Raw genomic sequence first — 18,963 nt, 5'->3', positions numbered from 1 at the left:
TAACGAATTCTGTTAAGTGGTACTAAAATCTATATTTTGTAACTTTTGGAGGTACCAAAATAAAATAAAATTTTAAATGGGTACCAAAAGTCAAAATTTCCCACAGATTATATTGCTTACCTAGGACATTTCATGCATACTAATTATTAGGATCCTTCATAATAAGCTAGGAGTTCGTCTTGAACGAAAATTGTCCTAACTCTTCCTATATATTTTCTTTTTTGTAAATAAAAAAAATAAAAGAGAAAAATAATTTTTTTCATGATGTATAATCAATTTTTAGACCTGATTTCCCGCTTCTTCTCGTTCTAAATTAAACAGCGGAAAGTGGGGAAAGCATTTTCTGGGATAACATTTTCATCCAACTAACAGAGCCATGATTTTACACCAAATGTATAATACAAGGTTTTACAAGTTCTTTAAAGATTCATAAGCAGATATATGCACATCATAACACTCGGCGTCCCATGAAAAGTCCTTCAACATTGCCTCTTCTATCTTTCGGCTCCACTCTACAGGATTATTTTTCTAGGAAAGAAAATGAAATCTAAAGCTAAGCAACATGAACTTGGGTTTTTAAGGTAAAAAGAAGAAATGAAGCAGTACAGTAGGTTAAGAAACAATATGATTAAACCAGAGAACTCACAATTTCATAGAGAGCTTGCTTTAATGACATGCCAGAAAATGAGATGTACTGAGAAAACTGAGTGCTTCCAAAGTCAAGCTCTACAAAATGCCTGTTACAAAAATGCCGGATGAAATAAGTCCTTTATAAGATAGCGAGAATGGTAAAAGCAGAGGAGAGACAGAGGGAATGGCGCTACTTAGGGATTAGAGAAAGTATAACCTGAATCTTCTTTCAATTGAAGTCACCAAGATGGGGGCAGCTCCATATCTAATAGCTTTAAGCTGTATTAGACCAACAATTAAGCATATCAGAATGGCTTAGGAACATAAGAAAGAAATTCCCAAAAGACAGTATGCCAGAAGTCAGACATACTTTTTCAATGGAAGAACATTATTTTTTAAGGGAAGAAAAAAATATCAGATTGAACAAACTTTATTTCACCAAAGTTATTTCATCAACATACCGGCACTTGCAGCACTGGATCTTCATATGAGTAGCACAATATTATATCTGATCCTCCAAATATCAAGTGCGATAAAGCTTCGTCATACTTGTTTATAAATCTCACATTCTTATCCTGTAGAACAAAGTAATTTAGCAAGTGATTTACAAAAAATTACAAGGATGAGGTATGGAGCTGTAGCTCATACCCCTTCTTTCAAACGTGAAGCTTCGGATCGAATTAGCATCCCCTCAAAGAAATATATAGAAAAATAACAAAACACATGCTCTCTTATAGCTAAATGGATTCCCAACCACTCCAAAGTTGAGAGTTCCTGAAGTAAGATTTTGAACGAAGAAGCATGACCAGCTTTCCCAAGCTTTTGATACTTGAATAATTGAATCATATGATGCAAATTCAAAGATTACATGAGATGAGTAATGACCTTGAAGTATCTTGTAAGAGTATTACAAGCTATCAACACACCATTCTTTTCTCTTATATCCATTTTTGTTTCTCGACTTTATGCATCAACTTTTGTTAATTGCTATGTTTTTAAATGAGCACTGCTGCCTTTCCAGTCACAACATAATATTATAGGTATATGTTATTTGAGCTAAAGTGATGATTATAACCAGGAAAAGCAAAGCAATGGAAATTTTATCAACCTAAACATGAAATAAATCCAACCAAATTATGTTTATTTGAGAGATCTAGCCATCAGACCCTAACCACCCACCACTCATGCTTTTTAATTATGTTAGCAAAAATACAACTGCCAAAATTTTCAAAAACCTCCAACAAACCTTACCTAATACTAGATGAAGACTCTAATTTCAAACTCTTCATCCAAGTAAATCTACCATGGTATAATTAAAAAAAAATTTACTGCCACCAAAATGGGTTAGATATATTTCGGATTTTCTTCATTTGAAAGTGAACAAGATTAATTCTGCATCTTCTCATTTGCTCTTTTGTACACGTCCCATCTTAACAGCTAGTATTCTTTCACTATTGATCATTGACCCAATTTGCAGTCGCCACATCAATAAAAAGTTTTACTAATAGAGTTGAGCAAAATTTCTTTGAATATCTGAATATCCAAATGTCTGGCCATAATCTAGGATTTTTATCCAAAATTTTCAGATTTTGGATATCCTATTTCCAAAATCTGCAAAATAATTTGGAAAAATTGAATGTTGGACGAGAATTGAACCCATGACCTTTGATAGAAAAGGTATATTTCCAACCACTAAGCTGCTGCTAAGCTTGAACATAATTAGTTGCTTTGTATTCTATTTATGTAATTTTTAATTAATTTGCACCTTTTTTTTCTTTTCTTTTTTCTGGTAGGGCACGACCAGGTCCTATGGTGGCTCCGCCATTGGCAACAATTACTATTTTAGGAAGTTTCACAAATATTGCAACATTACCATATATACACATGCTTTCTCTCTCTCTCCTTCTCTCTCTCACTCCTCATCACATGAGTCCCTATTTTTATTTCTCTCTATCTCTCTCATCATATTAAATTTTGTGTCTTACCCCCTTGTTGCAATATTAGGGGAACGGAGGAAGTATTGGATTATGGGTATCTACTCCAATATCCAAACTTTGTGATATGTTAAAAAAAATTCATAAAAATGTACATATAAATCCAAAGTTGAAAGTTTTTAGGCTAAGATGTTATGATTTGTTTAATCGGATATCTGATATAATTATTCAAACTTTGGGGATATTTTAGATATTGTTATTGACAAATTATTCAAGGAAAAAAACAGTATTTCAGATATTGGATATCTGATATATCTGACCCATAAAATTTCGGATATGCGATCTGTGCTCAGCCGTATGATTTAGACCTTAATCAATAAACCACACTTACAGCTCAGTTGCTATAAGGGCTATAACCACAGAAACTGGATAAGGTTTGAGTTAAGTAAAATCTAAACTCTGTATGCATTAAAATCCATTTTCAGGGTTCTCATATCATAGAAAGGATAATTACCGGGTTACATGTAACTTCGGAAATTTTGTATCAGAATTCAGAAATCTTCTAACATCAGGCGGCAATCATAAAGTCTTATAGCGGATATGCATAGTGTCTTAAGATTTCCAAATATCTATGATGTTATAATTATGCAAGATAAGTTTAGATAATACGCATGAAAGAATTGAATGAGGCAAGCCTATAAAGATTTGATCATTCTGAATAATACCACATAATCAGGGTAATCTCAAATCTCAAAGATTCTTTCTGAGGCCTTGCTTGGATTGGGGGTAATATATTAAGGGGTAATAAAAGTCAAACTTGAAAAAACATAAGTAACTAGAGGTGTTGTTATAGGAGGCATGGTGTTTACAAATGAAATAAAGTAATTGTGCCATGAGGAAAAGAGAGAGATGGAGGAATTATTACCCTCATAATGAGGGTAATAGTTACCCACCCTCCCCCTAGTGTAACTATTACCCCCAAAATGAGGGTATTAGTTCCTCTATTTTCACCTCATACCACACCATCACTACATAATTTTCCTTACAATCACACCATCACTATCTCCTCCTTCCCTATTTTCACTTTCATTTTGCTTAGTTTGACTTTTATTACCCTAGTAATACATCTCCCCCAATCCAAGCATGCCCTGAAGGAAAATCAGGGGTAATGATGAAGTTTTGAAAACAAAGTTAGCTATCTTTTCCAACATCGTTTAATGATTTTACACCTCCATCCAAATTAGGTATGAACAATAAATTTAAAATTGAATGCAAAGACAAACAAGTTAAATTTGAAACATGAAGATACGAGAAATTGTGATTTGAAGCAGTTACAAGATAATTCACCTTAACTCCACTGAGAGTTTGTAGCACATTGTTGATGCTAGGTAGCTTGCTTTCTCCAATAATGACAAACTGTGATAAAACATGGACATACTTAGCATTTTAATAGTAATATAATTTACACATTTTATTAGAAACACTACCAACAGAAAACTGAATGCATCTTAAAGGGGCTTAATAGACATGATAGAGATGTCGCAGAACCTGAATTCCACTCAAAGCAGTAATCTGCATCAGATTCTCCAGATCCACATCTGAAATTTCAAAGAAGATGCATCCAACCTAACAGCGGATCAATGCTTAGATACACAACAAGAAGGTCAAGAACAAATATAGCAACTCCCCAATATGTAGTCAACCTATTAGAGGATTTGAGAAGACTAAAATGTAATATCTGTTCTAGACATTTCATCGCCAACTGAGCAAATATTCTATTAATAATGTTTCATCAGATGCTTAAAATATATTGGGTCCCTTTTTCCTTCTCGTTACTTAAACATTGTGTTTTCTGCAAAGAACATGGTCCGCTAGAGGGTGTAGGCACAGCAAGCACAAAAAATGAGAGTATTCAAAAGACAAACCAGTATAGATGAAGCATCCTCAATTAATCCCATGCGTCTCTGTAGTGAACCTTTACAAATGGCTTTTCCATTCATGTCACTGACACTATAGTTTTCAGGAAGTAATTCATCCCTCGAAGGATCCCAAGTGGTTTGATCAAATCCATATGGAGCAATAACTAGCTTATCCCTGTATCCAGAGTGTAATGACAATATTTGTAAGAGTTTCACATAGGCAGCCCACTAATTTAGGTCTAAACCATCTTGGCTAGAGAAGACGGAGAGAAATTCTCAATATAAATAAAAGTATGATAGAATTACTTATGAATGGACAACGTTGTCTCCAAGCCATGACCTAGACTCTGGATGATTCTTTCTTTTGAATTCATGGATGACATAGCCACTACTTTATTGGAGTAAACAACTCCACCCTGTAATTTTAACAAGAGAACAAAGTTAATTGAAAATTTGATGATATTATCACTAGGAAATAAGCTAAGATACAGGCACAAACTAAAAAAAGAACTACATGTATTACAGAGAAAAATTGGGTAAGCACGTCAGGTCTACTTTGGGTTTTGCCGTTTGGGCAATTCACTAGTTGGGGCCTTGGGACATGCTGAAGGTGGACAGGTAGAAAGCGACTGTGAATTTAATTCAAAGTCTCCAGATTTTGGTTAACATGGCAATTAATACTTGGCAACACCAAACATGGTGTAAAAACAAGGCCGCGACATCTAGGTTGGGCCGTTTTGTAAAGGATTTTCAATCGACCGAACCGAGATTGTCCGTATCAACAAGGGGTGTTAAAAAAACCCGCGATTTTGTCCGAATCAAACATTCCAACCCTAAATCACCCCTTATTGAAAGTTACATCAATTGTTTCACTCAAAAGTTACTTCCTATTCAAAGATATAGTGAAAGATCTCCCCACTAATGGCTCAAATCCTTTACTATTCTACCATATCTCTCCATTGATGGCTCTAAAACTCTACTATCTTTAAATCAAATTTGCATCGCGATAACCGTGACACGGTCCGCAATCAATGCATCATACTCGTTCCCGCGACACCGCAACCGTTCCCATGATCGTAACCAAAACCGCATTTTCAAACCATGACACCAAATAACTTTCAAATGAAGTGTAAGAAAAAACGCATTTCTTCTATATTATTACAAGTACAAATCATGATCATAAACATGCAAATACAATAATTTCTTAATGAATTAACACCATTTGGTACAATATATGCTGCCAACAGATCAAACACAAAAAGAAGCAACTGAGTATATAGGGATGGCAAAACATCAAAACAGATATTAAAGGAAGAAACCATTATATTGCATGATGTATTTTTTTCATATTAATATAGTACTACCGTTGCCTTTCCACTCTCCAACTTGGAACTTCCTTTTATGTTCTACCTACTTTTTCTCTTTTTTGGAATTTCCTTATTTCCCTTCAAATGTGAAATATAACAGAAAACAGAGAAGTATAAATGAATAGACTTAAATCTTGGATCAGCATTTCTGCCATTATGTTGATGATTAGAAAATGGGGTACAACATGCAGCTTCAAATCTTCAATGCATACCTATTATGAAAGGCAATTATCTTGGCAAACTATGAGGAAAAGAAAATATTTTGAGACTTTCTAAATTGAGGCAAAGCTAATACTTTTATCAAGGATAAAAGTCAATAAAATCAAACATGTAGTCTAAAAAACCACTTAAAATCAATACTACCCTAAAAAAAATAGTACTCGCAGAACAAAGGAGGTGGGAGAAACACATACACCACAGTACCAAAGAAAAAGTGTAGGAAAGTGAAACCAATGAAATTAATGGAAACTGAATAAAGAAGTTAAGAAAAAAGAGAACACAATACATGTACTCCCTCTATCCCAAAATTATTGACTATACATTCTCATTAATAAAAAAGAAAAAATCATAGTCAAATGAGATCATTATGTGACATTCCTAAATATCAATTTTTATTTATTGTTTTCAATACAAAGTAAATGATATTTGCTTAAAGTTGTATCTTGGGAAGCATAATAAAGCACTTCCAGCATTAATTTTGGATGGAGGTAGTAATGTGTAGTAGGGAATGATATGTTACACGAATTTTGCACATGGTGCTTTCACAAAATACACCAATTGTTTCCACCCAACCAAAATAAGAAATTTTTTGATGACATAGATCTAGGTTTGAAATGATTTTTATTTTTTTTTTTCAACTCCCAAATTTTGAGATTATTCAAGTTACATCCATTTTTGTTAGGTCTATTTACACGGACAATGCAACGACTGATTAAAAATAATATGCAAGAAAAGAGAAAAACATGGATGAAACCATCACTCCAAGATAATATCCAGAAAAAAGAAAAACATGGTTGAGAACTATAATCTCGAGTCAAAAGTAATCATTCCTCTTGGATATCATTCTAAAACTTTACCTTCAAAAGATTCACAAGATGCGGCTTATTATTATCTTGCAGACGATCTGGACGATTAATTCTAGAGGGATCAAGTCCACAGAGTTCAAGCTTTTCAGGCTGCTCAAGGCACTAGAGGTCATATTTTCATGGTTAGAGCATATCATAGGATAATGAGACATAAAATAAAGGGAAAAGAACAAAAAAAAATGTATACCTGGGAAGCAAAGCTTTGGCATGTCAATAGTATTCTGGTACCTGCAAATCCCTGAACATAACAGTCATTATTCAAGAGGACCACACTCTAGAGATAATCAGAAACATAAAGCTTATTGAAATGCCCAAATGTCATTGCCATGTCTGAGAACCATTATTTAACATTGGTGCAGTAAGTCATGCATTCAAAGCATTATGAGCCACAAAAGTTACATAAGCTACCTTTTGTCTGATGGCTATCATATACTCACAAAATTGGTCTTACCCATGGGTTATAATTGCATGAGACCATCTCTTCTTGATTACAAAACTTAGAAGGCATATCTCCTTGGCATTAAATGCTCCAACCTTCTAGGGGATCAAAGTGAACCACATCTTTTGATGTTTGCAAGTGATTCTTTGTGATCATCTTCTACTCATTTACCTATGCTTATTTTTGTGATATTTGCAAGTTTAATGTGAAAGTTAATATAATATTGGAAAGTTAGTGATGAGAGCCAAGGGAAGTAGATGATTATTATCAGTAATAAACTGGACGTTTGATGTATATGAGAGAAAATATACAGTAAGATGAAATGAAATCAAGCATTATGGGTAATTGATTGTAATGCTAAGTAGAAATTAAGGCAATTAGAGAGATAGTATTGATGTGGTGCGTGGGTGTAAGAGCAAGGTCAATATAGTAAGAGAATGTATAAAGAGGTTGGTGGGTGTAAGTAAAAGTAAGACAGAGACAAATCAACCTTGCTCAAGGTGCCAGATTGGCTCATTTTGGCCATTTTCATTAAGGATTTTAGCTAATTTAGTTCAATAATTGGCTCATTTTCATGATCTTTAATTACTAAGTGAAAGTTGAGAGAGGATTCATTTAGTTGGTTTAATGCCCTAATTTGATGATTTCTCTCCTGATTTTCGATGTTTTGGACTCATGTGTGTGTTACTTGGTTCCCTGAGCATGCTTGATGTTGAAGCATTGGAGTTTGGAAGACTTGGGAAGATTGAAAATAAGATAGTCAAAGGAGAAGAGCCTTAAGTAGTGACGTGAACAAATGGTGTGGATACTGCCCCTCGGTGTGCCCTCACCAAAAGAGCAAAATCTCACACCATAGCAACACCCGAGCATGCATCAGCATGGCCACACCCCCAAACCATAAACGCAGCAACTTTGTCCTCAGTCCGGGCATTGGGCGGTGGGCCAACACCAACCTACCCACGTGATGCGCTGGCACCACCAACAACCTGCATGTGCACCATATTTTCTTCTTTTCTCCTTGCTTATTTATATATATAGAATCTGATTTCAAAGCTTTGTGGAATTAGTTTTTAGTATATTTTCAATTTCCAGGGAGAGAAGCTTAATTAAAGAGAGAAAACCATTGTACTTCAATTTCAAGTTCAATCCAATGACCATATTCAGTAATCTTTCTATCCTTTGCTTTTGTTTTTCATATCTTTGCTTTATCTCTTATTAATTTCACGCTTAATGAGTTGATTTACATGCTTAACTATGTTTAGAATTTTGGTTTTAGTTTTGAGTAGAGTAATTGCTAGGTTGATGATATTACTTGGTTTAATTGCTTTCTCTCTTATGGAATAAAAGGCGAGTATCATGGTTGACGAGTACAGGGGCCATCTTTGGGATGAAGGCTTTGATTGTTGTTGTTGTTGTAAGTGTATTCTCCTTATGATGATCATGTTTGATTTCACTTCCATGAGTGAGTAAATTCCTTGTAAGGGTAAGGGACTAGCAAATGATGTGATCAATCAAATTATTAGCATTGTTTGGGGTGAATAGCTTAAAAATGGCATGAGAACATGATCCTACTCATCTTAGGTTATCATCACTAATTTGAGCTTGTTTTTGACACCTTAATACTCACTCTTCTAATGAGAATATGGTTTCCCAGTATTTAGGACAAATACGTCACGAAAGAGAATTCTAAATGTGCAAATTGATAAATTTGTTTCTCATACGATAAGTGCTCATGCGATCATTAATCATCAAAATTTCTTGTATCATTGATTCCATGCCCGATCACTCATTTATCCTATCTTATTCTTATTAACTCCCCTTTTTTTTTCTTTTTTGTTGTCATGTTTAGTTTATTAGCATTAGTTAAGATTATCATTACCCAGTCCTTCAAATTAACTTAAACAATTGTTAGCATTCAGTTTAGCCGCACCACTCCTAGAGAACAGTCTCTTACTCATTACTACACGTGTTAGTAAAAGGAGGTATATATTTGTTTGTTTGAATTATTTGCTTGTTTGAACAACCTTGCAAATTGCTCATAGATCATTTCACTAATATACTTCAGCAAGTTCCTAGTACTAGAACAATTGGATCATCACTTATTCAATAAATAGGAGTTTATGAGATCCATATAGCTGATTTGGTTAGCACTTAGAGGCCCAAGTCCTTGGTTTCAGTTATTTGGTTGTGTGCGTGCATGTGTAGATGACTGGCAAGGAGGATATGTAGACAAAAGAGATAAACCTACTTACTAAGAATGCATCAACCTTTACAATGGTTGTAAGACAATCAGTCATAATAGTCGCCAACCATAGCCATTTAATGTTGTTTTTTATTACAGAAATAAGTAAACTTTTTCCTCACAGTGATGCAACTTTAAATCAAGTACAAAGGGAGATGTTAATTGTCGATAAACTAATATCGAAGGATCTGACATAAAACAGACATATTTTAGAAATTATTATGTTCATAATCCTAAAAATTATCAGAAACATTCAAAAATAAAAATAAAAAAGGTAGTGTATCTCATTTATACCTGGTTAGAAAATATATCCCAGAAGAGTGGCCCAATTATAGCAGTCTCCCAATTATGTATATGTAAAACATCAGGATACTTTCCCAGTTTTACCAAATAATCCAATGAAGCACGAGAGAAGTATGTGAATCTGACAACATCTAATAAACAACCCATTAGGATATAATTGTGTTCATCATACAACAGAGGAAAAAAAAAAACCTTGCACTTTCCACACTTCATAAGCCTAATACAACGAAGAACTTTAAAGTTAAAAAATCTTTTACATAAATGTCTCTCACAAAGTAATGCAAGAAATTACATTATGTAACTAGATAAATATTCTCTATTTAAATTAATTATGCATTATGAAGGATATATTCAACTAACAGTTCTGAGAAAAGAATATACACCAACCATTACTGATTTTATTGAAGGAAAACTTCAAACTCATATTTTAATCTTTACAAGCGTTTAAAACTTCTCATCTCACTATGAAGTAACACCATAAGTTGTTGGAAAGCATATTTTAAGTATGGCCAATTAGCCATATTGGTATAAAAGTTAGCACCCTTGTGACATATTGGTATAAAAGTTATCGTCGACGACAGATTGGTATATAAGTTAGCAAGTTGTGACAGATTAGTATAAAAGTTAGCCAACAGCGACATTTTGGTATAAAAGTTAACATGTGATGACATATTGGTATAAAAGTTGGCTAGTGATGATGTTACCAGAAGTTTATAACTTTATATCATCAATAATTGTAGGACATATTCCAACCATGTCCTAAGCTTTAGTTACTTGGAAGAAAAAGCAAGCATGCAGTCCTCTACAAATTCTACCAAGAGACAAGATTGTGATTTCACATGTACCAATTAGCAAAATGTAATTCACCATAATGCAATAAGAAAATAACTGAAGTTCTAATAATTCTTTTGATGGACACCATTGACAAAGTTATTTGTACAATAGCCAATGTAGCATGACTACACGAGGTAAAACTGAACATGTGCATACATGTACCTTTCAAAATCATCAGAGTAGCCATAAACCATCTCACGGTCAAAGAATGACAAATTGTACAGAGGCTGAATAAAAGTCACTCCAATCCCATTGACCACACTGTTTCAAAATTGAATTCATATGCATTCAGCATCAAATTACACATGAATTATAAACAATTCAATAGATAGACCAAATACAATTTTCCCATATCAAATACTCAATAACAAATTTAGTTACCCAAATTCATGTACAGAAGGGACATATAGACAAAAGGGATAAATTCTCACCCAGTCCATACTTTGTTTCCATGTAATTGTCCATTGAAATATGAATAAAATTCCGTTTGTATTTCTTGTAATCCTTGTACCTCAGTCAAATCCAAGCTTTTATACCTGTTTATAAAATGTATTCGATTGTGAGACATGTGCCAATTAAGATTGGGCCCAAATCACTGGATTCTCAAGCACCTTATATTTTCTATTTCAGTAGCAGATCCGAGACTCTCAAACAGGGTAAGCACACTGAAGTATTCATAAATACTCTAATCATCATCCTATATACTTTGTATATATCAATTGGAATGAATTATAGGGGATCAAAAAGGAATCTCTTATCAATATATCTACTGGAATGAATTATAGGGGATCAAAAAGGAATCTCTTACCAAACATATGATTAATCAATTAAAATAATCTTGGTAATACTGGCTTTCTATTATGATCACCATTTGCCCATGTATCTATTGGCAACAGCTACCTACAAGCTTACATTGCAAGCATAATCTATTAAGGCACTCAAAAAGAGATGGGAGGAGGCATGTATTTCGAAAAATATGAGCCTAGAAACAACAGCGGAAATGCATTAGCCATTTTAACTTCTCACTTTAATGGACCATAAATTGCATTGCTTGATCATTCAACTCACATATTCACCATCTAAATACCAATGCCACCATACACCATGGATATAAACATATCAAGATATCCAATTTACCTTAACAACCATAGAAAATTAAGTCAACTGTAGTAACCCATAGACAACTGAGCAGGAAGGCATTGATAGACACCAGAGCACATATTCTGGTTTCTCTAGCTTCAGCATCAGAAGGTAAGACATGTGTTTGACATTTCTATCCCCTCTTAAGATAATAATCAAATATACAAAAAAAACAAACATATAAGTTCCTAATATTAGGGTTGATTCTTAAGGCTATGGTTCAATCCCTAATCTTCAATTTGAAAGCCAGATTGTAAGGGAGTGTTATTCCTAATTGTCCCAAAACGATAGGCCTCATTTCACATTTCTAGTATGAAATTGTTAGGTTTGACCCCAAATTTCTATCACCATATTATAACTAAAGGTCAAAATTGCGTAAAGATAATCTTAATCAAAATCTTGACAAACTTAGGGTTAATGTTAGTGCTCTTTGACAATATAAATCTATTGTCAAATCTAAAAAATTAAAGATCAGACATTAGTAGAATGCAAAAAGATAAAAGCAAACGTAGTCCATTGCATGTATATTGTCAATAACATAGCTAAAACATGAAATATGAGATCCATGATTACTTTGGTAAAATAACCTCAACCAAATTTCCCTTCCTTTGCAAAGCACGTGATATGCCGGTAACATAAGGTCCTAAAGATCCAACAGAAATCATTGGCTCCATTTCGGTGCAAACGTGTATAATATAAAAGCCATTCCTGAACAAAAAGTTGAATGCTTATTAGTTTAAGGAACAGCCCCGACATCAAAAGATATAAAAGGAATACACATGCAACAAGAGTTTCATAAAGCCCTGTAAAGTCTAAATCTCAATTATTATAGATCAAAGGGCATCAAGTTTCCTTTTTTGTTAATTTCTAGTTATAGGGATCTCAATCCTTTCAATTATTTAGTTTTTCATTTCAAAAAATTTTTCTAGTTTATTTATAAAAGGTTGTTCTCGAAATTGTTTAGTTTAATTTCTAATTGCTTTAAGAATTTCAAAAACACAAATGATCTTTTTGTGTTTTAGAAATGAATTTGTATTTATAAAGCGTAAACTTGATAAATTGCACATTAACAACTTACAAGGTATTCATTTTCTTAAATTCCATGGTTATTCAGTTTTCATTCAGTCAAATGCTTATTTTTATTTCTTTTGTATCGAGTGGGTCATTACTGTACTAATCCATGAATTTTAGAATCATTTCATAGTAGTACATCTTCATTTCCACAAATCATTAAAATATTGTTTGTATATATGGTTTGGTTTTTCATTTATAATGAGTAAATTACACCTTTTCCAAAGTAATTTCATATAGTAAATTGTATACAAAAAAAGGGTATGGTCTGTTGAAACTTTATAGCCTACCTGATTTTCACGTGCCTGGATGGAAAATACTATTAATAGCCTTTTCCTCGTCAAAAGGAAGGGAGAATAAGAATTACAATCTACAAGTGACATAACGAAGGGCACAACAAGATGAGTATTTCACAAAAGGGAAAAGAAAATAATAGAGGGAACAGACAATTGCAGGCCAACAGTGACCTTAAATTTGACAAAGAAGCAAGTTGTTCATAGAAGTTTGGCAACATTACGACTTGCCAGTAATGACAAGCATATAAACATCAGATGTTCTACCTACCAAAAGTTTTGAAAAAATAAAAATCCAAACTTTGGTGAGGCTAAAAGGAATTAAGGAAGAATAAAAGGAAAACATAAAGTGAAAAAAGGTAAAGAGGTAAGCGGGTTCGTAGAATACACACTTACAAGGGCATTCTTTGTTTTCTAATGAGAATTAAGGTGGTATGATTTTGCTACGTCAAAGAGACATCACAAAATCTAGGTATTTTATCTAGAGTCAAATCAAACCTAACCTTTGACCATTTTTAATCTCAACACTCCAATTAAACTGTTACAAGTTAAGGAGCTAAGGCCTTTATATAGGCTTATTAATCCTATGTTAGCCAGGTTTTTAAATTGCAGTGGAACACAATCTTTTTTTGTCACATGCTAATCTTAAGGAATAAGAAAACCCATACAACTTCCCTAAAAATTATCCTACTTGAAATAAAATCTTAAGTTTCTTATAATTTGGGCTCACATTAATTTGATAAAATAAACTTAAAAAATTAAATTTAAAAAAAAAAAAAAAAAAAAAACCTAAATACCCTTGATATCCATATCAATCTCTTCTTGAATCATGATTCTTCCATGAATCATAATTGGGTCTGAAAACAAACATGAGACAAATATATTATCCTCCTTAATGCCATTTTTCTCTTGCTCTCTTTGTAGTAAGTTCTATTCATGAACAAAAAAGAAAATGACCACTCGTGGGTTTATAGTCATTCACCCAACTATCATCACCCCTCTCGGGGCACATAATCACCTCTTCGTACTCCAACTCTTACCTTTTTCTTTAGCGGTCATAATATAATTATTCAGACAATCACAAGCTTAATGACCTCTTACTTGGCACTTGGAACACTTGAGCACGTCACACTTCTAGTAAAAGGATTTTTCTTTGGTTCATACACGTTATTAGGTTGATCCACCTCATTGTTCTTGTCAAAAGCCATAAATTACATACTATCTCCTTTACTAGTTGATTTACAACGCCTATCGGAAGTCTTCTTACCCTCGTTTTCATTAAAATCCTGACACTCCTCTATTAGAAATCTCAATACACCTGTAGATTCAAAAGAGAAACTCAAGAACTTGGAGAAAATAATCCTTACACAATAGTGTGAATCCAATCTAACAGAGTACCAAGTACTACTCATTACACCAAAAAAACCTTTGGGAATTCTATGGTGTAAACTTGTTATGGGCTGCCATCTATAGAAACATTTTAGAAATTAAAGAATTGGGTCAAATTCTGTGATAGACTACTAGCATTTAGCAGCTAAAGCAGTTGCACCCATCTTCTGCATGTAAAATGTAATACCTGTAGATAATAGGAACACCTTCTGTACTTGGTCTCCTTTTACTGTATTAAGTGATGATTTCAATATTCAAGAAATTAATTTCATTTCCTTGATCTTAACTACAGATACAGTGAAGAATCAACAAATTCCTCTTTTGATTGTAAACTCTTGCAACTTCCAGAACTTCCCTTTAACTTTCAATTTTTTCAATGCTACAACTTACACTCTCAAAAACACTCCTAGCAACAATCTTTAAAACAAAATAAACTTAATAACTACAGGAATCCACAAATTTTTAATTAAAATTTCACCTTTTAGTTTGCTCTGACAATCGGCGCAGTTCTGCCAAAAGCTCAGCATCCCTCTTCTGCAAAAGAGGAATGAAGTCATCCTGTAAACTGACCTTAGAATCCATGACCAGCTTTCGTAAATCACATGCATCTCCTCTCTCAATCATGCCTGTGAGGACCATTGAATCAATCCGAAGAAGTAATTCCCAGAGAATTGATTCATCTGTTATATAGAAAAATAAATAAATAAATTATTACAACTTCAGATGAACCACAAGTAAAAGCAAACAGTTCCCTGAAAATGTATCATACTTAAAAATACAAGGTTACAAAGAATCAGTATGACAAAAATGACATATGCATCTAGAAGTGAATATCAAAGCATTCAAAATATGTAAAATATTATCCCAAGGACAAAGTCAGTAGACATGCCATCCATATTAACACATTCTCCTTTCCCTTTCTTTTAACCAGACAATGTAAAAAGGGTCTGAATGTCAACTAAGCATCTGTATATAACATGATAGATGGCTGGGATATTAGCTCTCAAAAGAAACAAACGCCACTTTTGCTCTAACCACTTCAAGAAAATTGGTACGTATTGTTATATTTATGTGTCAATCTAAGAATGTGTATGTGAAGTGGAAGAGGAATGGTATATTGCACAAATCAGACTAAAGTTAATCTTATTGTGTAAAGCTGCTCCAGGGGGGTGTATGGTTTAAGGGGAAGGGGACCCAGCCCACAATTTAGCCTTGCTGGTAAGTATTAAACTGGTATTTTCCCTTGAAAAAATTCACAATAACACCCAACCATAAGCTTTGGGAAGGTGAGAATCAAACCCCCAGTCCCCAGACTTACGATTGGGAGGTCTCCCATTTGACTCTTATTTGTGAATGAAAGGGAAACACAATCCCTTTTTTAACCCTCAACCCAGCTCTCAATTTGTTAGTCAGCAGCTACAATCTTATAAACTTAAAATTTGCAAACTGAAACCATACATACACCCAAGAAAAGCCAAACCTGATCCTCATGGCTTGGGCAACTGTGATACTGCGTAGAAAAAATAATAACACTAGTCCTTTTCATGTGAAAAAAAAAAAAAAAAAAAAAAAAAAAAAAAAAAAAAAAAAAAAAAACTTATGAATAGCCCGAAGGGTCTATACTAAAGAAGCACAGACACAACAGCACAGTTATGTTTCTGAAATTCATAGATGATCCAAGATCATAACCCATAGTTTTGAGTCTAGTTAAGAACAATAATTCAAAAGTTCATTTTACGATATTTATTGCATCGCTGATAAGGAATAAATACAGACATTATCACACAAATGGACCGTCAGGAAGGAAGTAAAAAAAAAAATCGCATCAAGTTCCTAGTTCTCCTTCAAAGTTAAAATCTATGACTAAATCACCTCTTCCAGTACTTTTATGCTTCCCAGCCTCCAGAGTCTCTATTCTTTGATGCAAAGTTTGAATTTCATTTTTCACCTTACTCAGCTCCTCTAAAGCTGCCGTACGTTGTTTGTTCAAGTACAATATGTCTGCAAAAACCAAACAATCTCATAGGCAACTGCTCCTTTACTATTTTTATTGAATTATACATTGATTTCAAATTTGATTCTATGACAGCAGGGCTCTTACTCTGCTGAGCTTCTGTGAAGAGTAGCCATACATCACTAGTTTGCAGTTCCGATTGGCTAGTAGACGGCTGTTCATTATTCGTTGTAAAAATAAAAATCAGTAATAAATAACAATCTACATTTTGTTGGACAACAGAAAGTATCAAGTCAACTAGTGAAATACCAAACAACCATACCTGAGATAATTCCATGCTATCATGATCTTCCGAACTGTCAAACAAAAATTAAATACAAACATAACTACAATATTCAACAATGAATTTTTTTTATAGATAAAATTATATTTAAAAATTTGAATTTCCACAAAACATACTCCAATAAGGCACCTTAAACAAGAATATTCATAACAAAATCAATTCATGCCTTATATTGTATTCCACTGACAAATGGAGAGAAATGAAAAATAACAAACACACGTGGGCTCCGTTTGTTTTGATCGAAAACATTCTCCAAGATAATAATTTTATCATTTTCATTGTTTGGTTAGTAAAGAATGGAAAACAATTTTCTCAAAGGTGGAAAATAGTTCTCCCAAGAGTGGAAAATGTTTTCTTTTTGAAAAGAAGGCATGCCACATTTTCCCTCCTACTCCTTACATCCCTTATCTCTCCTTTCATCCATCTTCTTCCTTCCACTCCTATATTCCCCTTTCTCTATAACTTTTCTTGTAAGGAAACAAACAAAGGAAAATTGTTTTTACAATTGAGTTTTCCCTTAGAATTTAATTTCCATGGAGAATCATTTTCCCAAAAATTGTTTTCCATGAAAACAAACCGAGCCTTATTTTCCAATCTACTACTCGATTCCCCAATTATTTTTCTATACCTTACTAGCTTGACTAGGAATCATCCACAAACCTGCAACTTCGACCATGAAACGACTATGATTTCATTTTACTCCATACTTCCTCATATTATCATTTCTTGTAGCATTTTTTTCTGAATAATCATTCAGCCTTGATAGTTGGTTACCACTACACACTCCTAATCACATAATGAGTAACTTATTTTCGTAAGATTGATCAATGACTACCAAATTTCGCCAATTGTATCCCGGAAACATATAGTACGTGCCTGACAATAAAGTAACTAATACAAAAATTAACAAACAATTAACTCATAACACATTTGTCTAAACTATTTCTGAAGATTTTATCCATAAATACTCATGACAACAAATTTAAAATACAAAAATAACTAAATTGAGTACCTAATTAACAGATAAATCTACACTAATAAAACAAAAGGCGTTCCTAAACCCCGCAATAGTTGAAGTAATCCTCTTAAAGTAAAATATTAATACGTGAAACTCTATTGACCCCATCGCCGTGGCCTATAATCTACTTTTGATATCATTTCAACAGTACTTACAATTTTAACGAAATTGGAAATTAAATTTACCTCAAACGAATAATTGGAGTTCTAACAGACTTTCTGGAGCATTTGAAAGAGGTTTTTGCTAAATATAGTGGCAGATGAATAAGCGGATTCGCTAAAACCGCCATTTAATAGTTGAATAAAGTACAAAATATTTCAAAGAATTTTTTATTTTTTTTCCAATTTTGATAGAGTTAGAATTAGAAGAATGATCTTGTTTGAATGTAGAGAGTGTCGGAAAGAAAGAATATCTGCATTGATGAAGGAAGTTCCTACAAATACAGTTTTACTCTTCCTCGCCTTGTGGCTTGTGCCCGTACCACAGCTAAAATGGAACCTTTATTTTTTTCTTTTTTTTTTCAAAAGGAAAATAGAACCTCCTCTAACGACTCAACTAGATTACTCCCAATATTTGAGTGAACTACGAGTATAAAACTAGGTACTAATTTCCTCAAAAAAAAAAAAGAAAAAAAATAAAAAAAAAAAAAAAAAATATATATATATATATATATAAAAAACTAGGTACTATATTTGTTGTAAATTCGTTACTCAACTAACAGAAGTTGCAAATTGGGTACTAAACTATGGAATAGTACATGTCGGAGAGAATATTCCGGCTACTTTACCTGTTCTAATCGGTATTAATCGGTTTTAGTTAAAATAATAATTTAATCAAATTCGAAAAAATAGAGCAATGATGACATTGCATTGGTAAATGGGATTTGATGCCTTCTCATATTCCAAGGCTCCAACAACTTGTGGGGGGAATGCACTTCAGGAAGCTTCCCAAGATTACCCTTATTTCTCCCTCCTCATTTCATTTCAGACAACCTTTATTTCC

The 18,963-nt window shown here is 33.3% G+C and overlaps 1 protein-coding gene across 1 annotated transcript; it reads right to left on the bottom strand.

Moving 5' to 3' along the window:
* Positions 1–237: 237 nt before the first annotated feature.
* LOC110709516 (probable starch synthase 4, chloroplastic/amyloplastic) lies at positions 238–18,525 on the bottom strand. Its single transcript, XM_021887737.1, has 19 exons — positions 18,147–18,525; positions 16,923–16,956; positions 16,748–16,814; positions 16,519–16,647; positions 15,125–15,326; positions 12,467–12,601; positions 11,185–11,289; positions 10,916–11,014; positions 9,911–10,040; positions 7,123–7,173; positions 6,927–7,037; positions 4,790–4,899; positions 4,490–4,658; positions 4,113–4,190; positions 3,912–3,980; positions 1,092–1,205; positions 848–909; positions 647–737; positions 238–528 (listed from the first exon to the last, which is right to left on the bottom strand). Exons 1-19 carry the CDS (start codon positions 18,248–18,250, stop codon positions 409–411), a joined length of 1,980 nt encoding a protein of 659 aa, XP_021743429.1. The 5' UTR covers positions 18,251–18,525; the 3' UTR covers positions 238–408.
* Positions 18,526–18,963: the final 438 nt, after the last annotated feature.

Source organism: Chenopodium quinoa, unplaced genomic scaffold (assembly GCF_001683475.1).
Source record: "Chenopodium quinoa cultivar QQ74 unplaced genomic scaffold, ASM168347v1, whole genome shotgun sequence".
NCBI classification, from domain to species: Eukaryota; Viridiplantae; Streptophyta; class Magnoliopsida; order Caryophyllales; family Amaranthaceae; genus Chenopodium; species Chenopodium quinoa.
The sequence above is the reverse complement of the archived record's forward strand: the minus strand, read 5'-3'. Positions and strand labels throughout refer to the sequence as shown.

What these genes read in the sequence shown, in the direction of transcription:
- LOC110709516 (XM_021887737.1), bottom strand. Translation starts at nt 18,250, where the DNA reads ATGGCGGTTTTAGCGAATCCGCTTATTCATCTGCCACTATATTTAGCA. An exon ending in ATAGCATGGAATTATCTCAG is followed by an intron (nt 16,815 to 16,922) that starts GTATGGTTGTTT and finishes AATAATGAACAG; the next exon opens with CCGTCTACTAGCCAATCGGA. An exon ending in ATCTTGTGAATCTTTTGAAG is followed by an intron (nt 4,900 to 6,926) that starts GTAAAGTTTTAG and finishes TTAAAATTACAG; the next exon opens with GGTGGAGTTGTTTACTCCAA.